We start from the raw sequence: 13,696 nt of genomic DNA, 5'->3' as shown, positions 1-13,696 counted from the left end.
AGAGGCCACAACAGTGAGAGGCCCGCATACCGAAAAAAAAAAAAAAAAAAAGAGACATATGGCTGAGAATATTCCAATCACGATGTAAGACATTAACTCAGAGATCCAAGAAACCCTGTGAACTCCAAACGGCAGAAATATGAAGAAAGACACACCTAGGTATACAGCACAGTAAAACTGTTAATAACAAAAGCCAAAACGAACATCTTTTCAACAGCCACGGAAAAAATAACATTTCACCTTCAAAGGAACAACAGTAAGACACACAGCTGACTTCTCATCAGAAACATGGAAGCCAGAAGCAATGGAATAAGAACTTCAAAGTGCTGAAAGAAAATATCATAAATACTCAGAATTCTATACCTGACTACAGAGTATCCTTCTTGAATGAAGGTGGAAAGAAAAAGATATGTCTAATAAACAAAAATATGAGAGAACGGAGACTTCTGGCACTGTTCAAGATGGACTAAGCCCACCAAGGCCATTCTCTCCCCTTATTACAACTAAAAACTCTGGAAAAAAATACAAAAAGCAACTACCTGAGAACTCTAAAAAATAAGCAAAAGCAGACAGTTTAGGGAGGAAAATCAAAATGGGAAGAAACAATTCATACTGCAGTTTACTGCTTATTTGGGGTTTTTTTCCTATTTTCTGCCAGTATGAATCTGAGAGCTGCCCCAGTTGTGAAGCCACAACAGATGCAGCAGCACAGGACAAACAACTGTTTTTCTGATCACAGGGCCAGGGCAGGGTCCCCATGAGCTGATGAGTAGAGTAGTACTGAGAGAAGAGAGCTAGAAAAAGGATCCCCTAATTCTGTGCATGAACCAGCACAAGTCTCACACTGACCCCTGAGCTATATACATACATGGACACATCCAAAGGAGCACTGCAAAGGCTTTTAAAAATTAACTGACATTAGAACTACCTACTACAGAAGGCAAGACAGAACTTATGAACGAACCTAATCAGGTTAACAGAACTGAGAGTCTCACGATAAAATATTCATAATCTCCAAGATCAATCTAAAAGTCCTTGACATAGAAAGAATCAGGAAAATGTGGCCAATTCTCAAGAGGAAAGAAAATCAACACATGCCAACCCCAGGATGACCTAGGTTGGACTTATCAAAGACTTTAAAGTAGCTATTGTAACTATGCTGCCTAGTGTAAAGGTAAATACTGTTGAAATGAATGAAAACATAGTTCTCAGCAGAGAAAAACTTTTATAGTTTTTAGAAACTATATGTTTCTAAACTGTAAAGTTTCTAACTTTATGTTTCATTTAAAGAAACAAATGAAAAATTTACTATAAATTACAGCACAGAATCTGGCACAAAAATAGGCAAATAGACTAATCAAATAAAACAGAGTCCTCAAACTGACCCACACATGTACATTAACTTGATAGTTAACAAAGATGATCTTGCAGAGCAGTGAGAAAAAGATGATCTTTTGACTAAATGGTACAGGAACTGACTCTTCATATGAAAAAATAAAATAAAAATTTACCCATATCTCAGCTTATACATAAAAGTCAGTTCTAGATGGATTTTAGATATCAATGTAAGTGACTATAAAAAATGAAGCTTCTACAAAATACATGAAAATATCTTCATATAACCCCAGGGTAAGAAAATATTCTTTTAAAAACCAGGATAAAAATCACTCATCATAAAGAAAAGATCAATAAATTTGACTACATTAAAATTAAGAACTTCTGTTCATAAAAAGACACAATTAAAATAATGAATCTAAGGTACTGAGTAGAAGACATTTGGGACACATCACCAAAAGGCTCTAATAAGATTATATAAAGAACTCCTATCAGAAAAATAAGTGGAAAAAAAAAGAGACAACCCAATAAAAAATCAAGCATAAGACTTGAGAAGTAATTTCAAACACACACACACATACACACACACACATACACCCACACACAATGATATCCCAAAGGCTAACAGACATGAAAAATGCTAAATAACCTCAATGGTCGTAAGAGAAATGCAAACTAAGCCACCATGAAATAGCATTACACACCCACCAAAATGGCTATAATTAAAATAACACAAAATGAAGTCTGTCGAGACTGCGGACCCACAGGAATTATTCTCATACATTGCTGGGGAGAGTATAAATTCACATAACCACTTTCTGGCATTATTATCTCCAAAAGTTGACATACATTTTGAACATTTTGACCCATTTTGACCCATTTTGACCCATTTTGAACATTTTGATTCCACTCTTAAGCATATACCCAGCAGCAACATGTGCAACAAGCCCTATACAGAAATTTCAAAGTAGAATTATTCATAATATCCCACAACTGGAAACAACCCAAATGCTCATAACATTAAGATGGGTAAATTATAATATATCCATACAATGGTACGAGTATACAGCAATGAAAATAACAACTACCACACACATTTGTGAGTAGGAACCTCACAATGTTGAATGGAGGAAGACAAACACAATGAATGATTGTGTCATTCATTGAATACGGACTATATGATTCATTTGTTAAAATAAGAAAGCAGACAAAGCTAATCTAATGATGTTAGACGTTAGGACTGTAGTTACCTCTAGGGAGGAAGTAGTAAGAGGAGGGGGAAAGTGAGGGCTTCTGGGGTACTAGCTAATTTTCTATTACTCGATCTTGGTGGTTACACAGATGTTAGTTCAGATATGTTTGGTATATCTGTATACGGTCACGTTTTTTCCTATGCATGGTATTTTTCAAAAAGTCAAAAAGAAGATAACCAGCATCTTTCTTGTCAGCAGGTTTCTTGTGCAGCAGAAAAACCTAATAAAAAATCAAAGGGGAAAAGAGAACCAGAGCCTCCTGATATTTACTAACCAGTTATTTCTAAAGTTATTTCCCTTAAATCTGTAAAACAGACACCAGAGAAAGATGAGTCTGAGATATTCTTATCTGAGGGAAAACAGAACTGCCAGATCTTCAGGGCAAGAAAGAAACCTTACTAGGTTTTCAGAACACTTTTATTTAAACAACTCAGTCATCTCCCAGGGGCCACATTCCAAAACCCTCACTTACCTGGTGACTTGAATCTTCTGTGCTCTGCTTTATGAAGTCTTCCAGCTCCTGTTTATCTCTCATTGTCTTCTCTAACTGATCATTTGCTTGCCTTAGCATCACCTGTAGCTTTTTCACCTATGCAATTTTAAACGACAATTAGAAGGAAGTACCAGAATTTTCATAAACTTCAAAAAAAATCCCTACCTCCAGAAAATTTTTTTAAACCTAATCTTTTTTCCTGAGAAACAAATTTGTCAATTTGGGAAAAAATTGGGATGAATTACCTCATTTGACAACTATACTGTGCTTTACAGTTAACAAAACATTTTTCATATCCATTATCTCATTTGAAAATATCTGCTTTTCCTCCTGGGTCTTCTAGGCTAGGGCACTGGCCTCCCTGACTCTATCTTCTGCTGCCAATCTACAATCCACTCTAACACAATAAATATTTCTAAAATGAAAGTCAAATCATATTATTTCCCTACTTAAAATCCTTAAATGCCTCCCAAAGTCCTCAGGGTAAAATTTAAATCCCGTCAGTCATCACACCCCTCCCTCAATTATCTCATCATGGCCTTCCCTTTGTAGCTTCCTCTCCCACTATCTTCCCCCCACTCTCTCTCCACTCTCTCTTTCTCTCTCTCTCACACACACCCCCCCTTATGCCCAGCCACATAAACTATTCATACTTCCTAGAACACACAACTTTCCTTCATAACTGTTCCTTTGTACACATTTCCTCTCCTTGAACACCCTTTCTCCACTTCTTTTCCTAATTTTTACTCTAGCTCTAAAACAAACTTAGCTGAACTGTTATCTTCCCTAGTTAACAGCCCATATTTAACTTAGATGCCTCTGCTCATCCTCTAGTTCTACTTGTACATGTACAGGAACAAACCATATTGAACTGATGGCTTGGATTGCAACACTGAAAGCTCCCTATGGGCAGTACGGTGTTCTCTCTGTATCTGAATACTCAGAACCCAGCGAAGTGCCTGCACAGATGAAGCAAGAGTAAAATGTCTATTGACACGACTATGGAATCCAAGATACCCCCCATTCCTATACCACACTATCAGAGGCCAACTATTGATATAGTAGCTTCACAAATAGCTTTAGAAACTTACCTCTAAGCCATCTAAAAAAAAAAAAAAAAAGCATATATGGAGAAAATTAATGCCAAAGGCATTTGAAAATATTAAACCATCATTCTAACCTGCTTAAGCTTATTTTGAAGACTAGGGTAACACTCTCCATAATAACCAAAGAACAATTTGGAAATATAAGAAAAAAGTTATTTTTTCCTTACATATACTTTCACAAGTTTACTCTCATGAAGTTCTACATCATTTCCTAAATGTTATCAGGGAACCCATTATTAGGCACTGTATTTGGAAAGGTACTTGTCAGTTTCAGCATACCTAATCTACCAAATCTTAATTTCTGTGACCCTGCAAACTGAACTTACTTCAACAAATTTATGACAAGAAATAGGCAATAAGCAATGAAGAGTACAAATCCTGATTAATGTAATATCCAATTAAGTTTTATCCAATTAGAAGCAACAGTCAACCCAACCCCTTATCTCCCTTAAATCTCTGTATCATAAAGCACTTTCGGTGTGCATGCATTCCTGACAATAACACTTCTAGGCCTTGAGCAGAAGGAACAGGCTGGGAGAGGAGATATGCCAGCTGAGCTGACCTGTGTGGTATTGGGCAAGCTAATGAAGCAAAGACACACAAAAACAAAAATTCTATAGTGTGCTCCCACTAGAAATGTAACTGACGTTGCATGTACCAGATTATTTCAGACTTAACAAGATGAATATACTTCATAAAGCAAATTGGGAGGGGTGAAGGGCAATTAACTCAGCACCTCCAATGAAAACTACAACAGCTCACCAATTTCACAAACCCCAAGAGAAACTCACCTGGTCTCTTGTTTCAGCCTCTTGAATCTGAATTCCTTGTAACTGTTTTTCATAATTGGAACACATATCACAACGTCTACCAAGTTTATTTCCAGCATTATGTACCTGAAGGGCACCAAAATTACCTCTTATCAGGCAGAACTAAACAAGTCTACATCACATACTTGAGGAACACGTGCAGTCTTACCTATGTTACTCGAAGTAGAAAATGGAGTAAACAATTTATTCAGCGACTTATGGCAAGAAGTTACAATAGAGAGCTGGATTCTAAAAAATCTAAGTCCAATATAAGTATGACAGGAAAACAAGGGACACAACTTTATCATCAAGAGACTAAGGGCCACAAAACACCACATTTGAGGGAAACACAAGGAAAGCAAAAGGTACTATACTGTGGCACTCACAATTTAAATCAATACTACCCAACAAGGGAGGGGATGGGGAAGGGTGGAGTGCAAAGTAACCATTTCACCAGCTCCAAGCACAAAGGAGGTATGAAACAATTAAATAGCACCTTCTCAAAACGTTTTGCATGAGACCAAGGAGAACAGTTTCTTTCAGGCTTAATAAGCTGTTCCACTTGCTAATCAACAGCTTCTTTAAAGAGAAGTAGCCCTGAGTAAAAGAAAGCGCTGGGAGTCATAAAACCTGTATCCTGGGGCTTCCCTGGTGGCACAGTGGTTGAGAATCTGCCTGCTATTGCAGGGGACACGGGTTCGAGCCCTGGTCTGGGAGAATCCCACATGCCACGGAGCAACTAGGCCCGTGAGCCACAACTACTAAGCCTGCACATCTGGAGCCTGTGCTCCGCAATGAGAGGCCGCGATAGTGAGAGGCCCGCGCACCGCGATGAAGAGTGGCCCCCGCTTGCCACAACTAGAGAAAGCCCTCGCACAGAAATGAAGACCCAACATAGCAAAAATAAATTAATTAATTTAAAAAACCTGTATCCTAACCCAGGTTTTGCTACTAAGTCAAAGGGGAAACTTGAGCAACTCATTTGACCTTTCTAAGTTGGAGAAAATCATGCCCTGATTGTCTCATTATTATCAAGAAGCTCAAAGAAAAGAGGTATGTGAAAAGGCTTTGTAATCTGTAAAGCACTATGCAAATACATATTTAAGTTTTTATCTCCTAATCTTACTTCTGAGTTTGCAAATATTATTAGGAGGAAAATTAACCTCATTAAATGTTGCCTTCTCTTCTCTCACATATTTTCCACCCCCTCCTTAAACTCACTCTAAGCATTAACTGCTGAAAAGCATTTGTACTTTAGATCTCAAGGAAAGATGAAAGAATATGCATCTTGGAATACACTGAGATAATAGAAAACTGCAAGGAAACCAAATGTGGGCTACACAAAGGTAGCTATGCTATTCAAGCAGATCGCTCCAACTTAAGAAACGTGACTTCAGGTGGAGAAGTTCACACTTAACACAATCAGCTAGTCAGTTCCCTTCTCTGTCATAATCACCAGGAACAGCCAAAGCAGACAATGACAAGGGTCGGACAATATGGGTTAACACCCATTTGCTGGCAACAAGTGTGAGCACTGACTCCAGGGACCATCTCTTCAATGAACAATAAATCCAGAGCTACCCAGTATCCCTCAAAGTGAGCGAGAGGAGAAGCCAGGAAGATAACTCACCTCTTTCTGCAGGAGATTCCATTCTGTCTCACTGACTAAGCGGTAACCACTGGGAGACACATAAGCACTTTCCATACCCTGTGTGACACTAGACAGGAGGGATGCCGTTTCTTCTTGTTCTGGTGTCATTGCCTTGATTGCTCTTTCCTGATCTTTGGTTAACATAAACCCACTTGGCATTTGCAGTGACCCAAGGGAGGCAGTCTCAAAGTTCTCAGTCACCGAATCTGCTCCTACCAACGGTCCAAAATCTGATTCGTCCAGGTTCCCAGCAGATTTTGCTTTGTAGTTGTAGCCTAAAGCTTTGGATTGCAGTGAGCCTGAGGTTCCCAAGCTGTCTGTAGACTGTGCTCTCCTGAGTCCATCTTTAAACATGTCATTGTCTGATTTACTGAATGGATCCCCGGATGGCAACAGTAAGTCTGCATCTAAGGAATGGACTGAACCGTGGGTGCTATCTAAATGCTCCTGAAATGTGAAAATACATTGCCAGTTAGACAATTCCTGATATTTTCAAAGAGAAAAACTATCATATTTTATAAAGTATTTTGCCACAGGTTACACATGACAATCTTTAGTGTGCTGCCTTCATATATTCATTGAACAAACATTTATTGAGTGTCTTCTATATCCTGGGCACTAAACCAAGCACTCAGGATACGAATGTGAACAATCTCTGACTTCAAAATGCTTAGTTTCATGAAAAAAATAAACAAGTGAACCAAGTAAACAGGCTATTAGAATATCATATTCAATAAAATGACAGGCTACAGCTATGTACTGAATGCTCTGGGAGCTCAAGGAGAGGAATTCAGCCCAGACATAAGAATCAGGGAAGTCTCCTGAAATTCAGTATTGGGTATATGGAACATGAGGTGCCTGCTGTATATCCAAGTAGAGATGTCCACCCAATAGAGGGACAAAGAAGTCTTTAGATAGAGACTTGGGAGTAACCACTACACAGTAATAATTAAAGCCACGGCAGCAAATCAGAACACTTAGGATGAGTCTGTAGGATATGAAGAAAGCTAAGAGCAAGGCCCTGAGAAACAACAATTTTGTCCATTTTGGGGATGGACAGAGGAAGGAGTACCCAGAATAGAAGGGAAATGAGGATAATGTTGTACGCTAGAAACTAAGTTTCAAACAAGGTGTAGTCAACATGTTAAATAAGGCTGCATCAAGTGAAAGAAGCCAGACGCAAAAGGTCACACACACTGTACGATTCCATCTCTATGAAATATCCAGAATAGGTAAATCCACAGGGACCAAAAACAAATTAGTGGTTGCCAGAGATTAAAGGGAAAGGAGAGTAGGGTGTGACTCCTTAGTGATATAAGGGGTCTCCTCTTTTGGGGGCGATGACAATCTTCTGAAACTAGACAGGTAATGGTTGCACAACACTGTAAATGTACTAAAGGCCAATGAATTGCACATTTTAAATGGTTAATTTTTTATGTGAATTCCATTTCAACTTTTTTTTTAATGTGGTGCAGCACACTCCCAAAGTCAAAAAAGCACACCAGTATCATTCTAGCACAGTCTGTAGGAAAATCAGAAAGCAAGGAAAATGTAGCAAGTTTTTCTTGAAACTAAATTTATTCAATTTAAAGAATCGGCTTTTATTTTAAGATACTATCCTTTCTACTTTTTGTTGTTAAATGCCCTTCCTTTTATGAACTGGAAAAGATTAAAATACAGATTTTTTTCAATGTTTTAAAAATATCCTTACTTGGTATAATAAAAAGTTGACAACTTTTATGTTAATTCCTCCATTTATTTCTTTTTAAAGGTTTTTTTTTTAAGGTTTTTTAATCTGTGAAATTCCGATGGCTGAGGAACACAAATCTAGTATATACTGAGCTAGCTACGGCAAAGGTCCCAAATAAGCACCCTAATAAAAACTGGAGAGAGAGCATTCTGTTAGCTTATAAAGGAACACGACATCTAACGCTATCATATATTAACACAATGCCAATGTGACACCAAAGAAGGAAGGGGATAGGGGCAAGAAAGTTGTGAGGGCCATTTAAAAAACACCAGACTACCATGCTGATAACAATACTTATAAGGAACATATACTTGTAGGGGTCTGTGAACTGTTACACTGTTTCTGAAAGATGATTCAACAATATGTTTGTTTATGCTCTTAAACTCAGCAGTTCTCTTCCCAAGAACTTGTATTAAGGGAGTAATCAGATAAGTCCATGACTTTTATACAAAGAAGAATTATATATAATAGCATTATGGCATTACTCACAATAATGAAAATTTTTTTACTAGTGAAAAATGAAACAACTGACTGTTAGTGTGTTAATCATGCTTATTTTCTATGTTTTATGATGTTTTTGACCTTTTGAAGGCCTTGCTGGCTGAGGAGAGACTGCCTCTTCCAAACTAGCTACTTCCTAGAAATAATAAACAACTTGCCTATGAATATGTCTTTCACATCTAAATCAACCAATCTCAAGTCAATACTCCCAACCAACTCCTTTATCTAACTCTTGCACACCAAGCCAGTATTTCCCCTGTTCTAAATCAACCCAGGGCCAGGTACCAGAAAACTGAAGATAGACTCTATGCCCCAAATCCCACTGGATTTATTCAAACTAGCCAGTCCTATGCTATTTACCCTGCCCTACCTTTCCCTCAAAAATCCCAATAATGGCTGTGGTCCATGCTTTCCCCTTGCTCCTGCTTTTGCTTCATGACCAACTCTGGTGCTTCTCCATGTGACTCTGCACAGTGTACCATGACTCTCATTTCTAGAGGGACTGTAACATTAAACTTTTTGTCCAATGGCATTAACCTCTCTATGTCATCACTCGGTCACCTTTAATTTATAATTAAAACCTGGGCACATCAATTTGTAGGAGATTAAGGAATTATGGTACATTTACATGCTGACATACTGTTAGTCATTAAATATCATTGTGGGGGAGAACACTGATGTGCCAAAACCTTTAAAGACAGATTTAAGTGGGGGAAAAAAATGTACATAAAACATCATGCACAGTTACAATCTGTATTATGTTTAAAAAGTACAAATAGAAACACACATTTGTTACCTTTGGAAATGGAAAAAGAGGGAAAGGAGAGGTACATACCAAAATGTTAGTGGTGGTATCTCTGGCTAGTAGAATTATCAGTTATTTTTATTTTGTATGACTTTCTGTACTTTCCAAATTTTCCATAATGAACACATATTACTTTTGTGGTGAGAAAAGCATATTCTAAGCATTTAGGTTAAAGAAAATATAGGGTCCTACAAATTTTAAGTGGCTTTAGCAATATATCTAAGTCTCCAAAGCATTCCATATTAACTTTAAATCAACAGGCTAAAGTAAACTGTCACTGCCTCTCAATATAAAACAAGTACATTCAACATTCAAACTGCAAAACATCAGATCTGAAAGGCTATAAGATATTTCAATGTCAGAAAATGTTATGCACAATATACAGTATAAATCTGTTAAGACACTATTAAAAAATTTTAAGTGCTTCACTATAAATCACAACAAATTTCCTTTTCCTGTTTTCCTGCTAGAATATTTTTTTTTAAGTATGAAACTTTGCCAAACATTCCTGGACACAGGACTGCATGATGCAGAAACCACATAATATTTGGCAGTACGCAAAAATTGAGACATTCTCTTGGAAGTCTATTTTAAAAAAAAGACAAAGCAGAATCAGGGCAAGGTTCTTAGTGTATGAGCCAAGAGAGAGAATGTACAAAAACAATTACATCATACTTTTCAGTGTCCACTAGGATTTTTTAAAGCATTTTTTCAATGTCAAATAATCCATAAACATAGAAATATGAGCCACCAGCAAGTAGATTTTACATGGCTCAGAGTAAACCTGCAAATTAAACAAAAACATAATACCTTTGAAAGTGAGAAAAGACCCTTATCCAATTTATCTGAAACTGGTTCACCAGGCAGGGAAAGGAGGTAGGGGTGGGGGAGTAAGTATGAATCTCTAAACAGCAGGGACAGTATAAATGCATATGAGCATGGACAGCTAGTAGAAACGTCTGGCTGTGAAGTGGAGAGTATGCTAAGGCTGAAAGGGTCAATTCAACTCCAAAGGCCCTAGTATGGCAAACTGGGGACCTTAGTTTTTACCCTAAAGTCAATTAACAGAAGCATTTCCTTCCCTAAAGAAGAGATATCAGGGCTTCCCTTGTGGCACAGTGGTTGAGAGTCCACCTGCCGATGCAGGGGACGTGGGTTCATGGCCCGGTCCCGGAGGATCCTGCATGCCGCGGAGCGGCTGGGCCTGTGGGCCATGGCCGCTGGGCCTGCGCGTCCGGAGCCTGTGCTCCGCAACAGGAGAGGCCACAGCAGTGAGAGGCCCGCGTACCGCAAAAAAAAAAAAAAAAAAAAGAGATATCAGCTTGAGTCTTGAAGGATGAATAGAAGAATTCCAGAACTCAGAAAGGCAGAGGGAGGTAAGCATTCCAGGTAAAGGAACCAATGTGCAAGGCAGAGAGTATGGCACAACAAGATGAGCAATGTGGCTAAAACAGAACGCATATTATGAAGGGTCTTGACTGTCTGAGTGAGGAAGTTGCACTTAATTATGTAGGTAATGGGAGTGAGTGGTGGTTCTGACTAGGGGAGTAGCCTGGCTATAGCTACTCTTAAAATAAGTCTGACAGTAATGCTGAGGGTACAGTGGAATGGGACAGGCTGAAGACAGGAAATGTAATGAGGAGGCCCTTGCCACATGTGGGTGAGAGGCGATGAGGCCATAGGAACACCGCTTTCCACTTTCCACCTCCAGGTCTCTCTACTCTGCCCACTCCCAATACCTGAAATGCTCTACCCTACTCCATCACAATCTGCCAAACCCCACACACTCTTCTCAGGGCTTAAGATCTAATACTTGATAATACTCAAATACAGGCCATAGAGAATTAAGTGTTTCAATACTTTAGATAAAATCTCTTTTAAACAAAAGCTCAAGGTATTAGAAACATTTATTCATATCAAAAAAGATTTTGCAGATATTATTTAAATTTTCTTCTAATGTTTTAATTTTGGAACCGCTAGAAAAAAGAACATCTAATTGTTTCACAGACCACGAGAGAAACTGCGTGTTTCAAACTGTACTACCTATAATACTGTAAAAATAGTTGAAAATAAAGTATTATCACTTTAGCTAATTTTCAGCTAGTAGCTATTACCCACTTCCCATATGAACAATGTAACTAACCGATATATGAGAAGCTAAAAATGGTTCACACTGTGTATACGATGATTTTAATTATAGATTCATTATACCTCCTCATTTGATAACTGGGCTGAAGATTCTTCATGAGTTAAAGCACACACTACTGGTATTTTTACTTCTTCCTCAACATTTGTTTTTTTATGATCCTTTCTCTTACTAAGTCTTTGTTGTTCATCTTCCTCCTAAAAGTTAGGAAGAAAAAATACATATTACCCAGGTAATCTATACTTAAATGATTCCCACAGTTCTTTAACCACTCAAAACAAATATAAAAGTATACTACATGAAAGGCAAAACAAAAGAGAGCAAATCACCCACCTCTTCTTCAAGTGATTTGAGAAAGAAAATTTACATAGAATGTTCCTTCGGCTTATTACGGAAAACAAATAGGAAAAAGTTATGGCATTACACATCCATATGAAACATGTACAAATTTATATGAAATACAAATGAATGACTGAAGCTGATATAATAATTCACTCAACAAAGATCAAAGATACCTTCAATGCCCCCCGCAAAACACTCTAGTGGGGAGGGACAAATACACGATTACATCACTATATAAGTATGTACAAGGTTCTATAGGAGAGAAAACAAAGATTTCATCTGAGGGAGCTAGAAAGGGGGGCCCAAAGAAGGTAACACTTGAGCTAGATCTTGAAGAATCAGTAAGATGAGTTTGCCAATTGTGTGAGAGCAGACAAGCAAGGGTTCCAGGGAGAAAAGAAGTATGTAAAAGGGAGAGGGGCACAGAAGAGCAGGCATGTGGGGAATACTGAATAATCTCATGTGACTAAAAAGAGGGCAGGCACATGAGTAGTGAGGTACATGGAGAAGGGGGTGGTGATTAAGTGCTTAGACTCTGGAATCAGAGATTGGTCAACCTTCAGATATGCCATTAGTCCCTATCTCATATGGGAACTTTTGTTGTGTGTTTTTCTGTTTTGAGAATCACATGAGATAAAGCTTTACATATAAAGCCTTAGCACAAAGCTGGCGCATAGGCCTTAAATGACCAGTTCTGGAATTTAGACTATTCTAACGGGAAGCAGGAAAAGCATGATTTTATCTGTACTTTAGAATCTAAATCCTCAAGTTGACTGTGTCTACACACAAGATGAATGAATCAATTAAGGGAAAAGAAATTTAAAAAGGAAAAAACTTCTGAAAAACAAAATCTAACCTAAGTTACACAAGATAATTTAAAATATTTCTTACAGTACCTACAAAAGCTTCTACACAGCTATCCTAGGGAAATATTTGCACACATACACAACATAGTATAGGATATTAGCTGCAAAACTATTTGAAATGACAAAAAAAAAAAAAAGAAGAAAGGAAGAAACCATCTAGATGCCCACTACAAAGAGAAGGATTAAATCAAAAATAGTACATCCATGTTACCAGCTAACAAGAATGAGATAGATCTCTAAAGTGAAAATATATCCAAGATGATGCTTATGAGAAAAATAAGCTACAGAATAAATACTTATACTATGATTTCAGTTGTATGGGGAAAAAAAAAAGAAACCTGAATATACACTTATAAACACATAGAAGTGGTGTGGAATACTACCTTCCAAACTGATTATTTCTGATTAGTCCTGATTACAAAAGTGGTTATTTCTGCAGAGGCAAGTATGTGAGATGTCAAGGGAGATTTTCACTTTATCACTTTATTTTTTCACTTTGTATTTAAAACAAAATATTTTAACATGAGAATGTATTTATGTATTACTCATATAATTTAAATAATTGTTTTTTAAGATACAGACTAAACAGGATCCTGGGTATGCAGCCCTCTAGACACCTGCCTTTTCATATCACCCAGC

General features: G+C 37.6%; 1 protein-coding gene across 2 annotated transcripts in view; it reads right to left on the bottom strand.

Moving 5' to 3' along the window:
• The window catches only part of RABEP1 (rabaptin, RAB GTPase binding effector protein 1), a 106,670-nt gene that overhangs the window by 19,529 nt on the left and 73,445 nt on the right, over window positions 1-13,696 (bottom strand). For both annotated transcript variants that reach the window (XM_060081360.1, XM_060081361.1), the window contains 4 exons: window positions 11,915-12,046; window positions 6,627-7,094; window positions 4,979-5,083; window positions 3,061-3,177 (listed from right to left, as the gene is read on the bottom strand). In XM_060081360.1, the coding sequence (XP_059937343.1) occupies window positions 3,061-3,177; window positions 4,979-5,083; window positions 6,627-7,094; window positions 11,915-12,046 (822 nt within the window). The remainder of the gene's footprint in view (window positions 1-3,060; window positions 3,178-4,978; window positions 5,084-6,626; window positions 7,095-11,914; window positions 12,047-13,696) is intronic.

Source organism: Mesoplodon densirostris, chromosome 18, assembly GCF_025265405.1.
Source record: "Mesoplodon densirostris isolate mMesDen1 chromosome 18, mMesDen1 primary haplotype, whole genome shotgun sequence".
Classification (NCBI taxonomy): domain Eukaryota; kingdom Metazoa; phylum Chordata; class Mammalia; order Artiodactyla; family Ziphiidae; genus Mesoplodon; species Mesoplodon densirostris.
The sequence above is the reverse complement of the archived record's forward strand: the minus strand, read 5'-3'. Positions and strand labels throughout refer to the sequence as shown.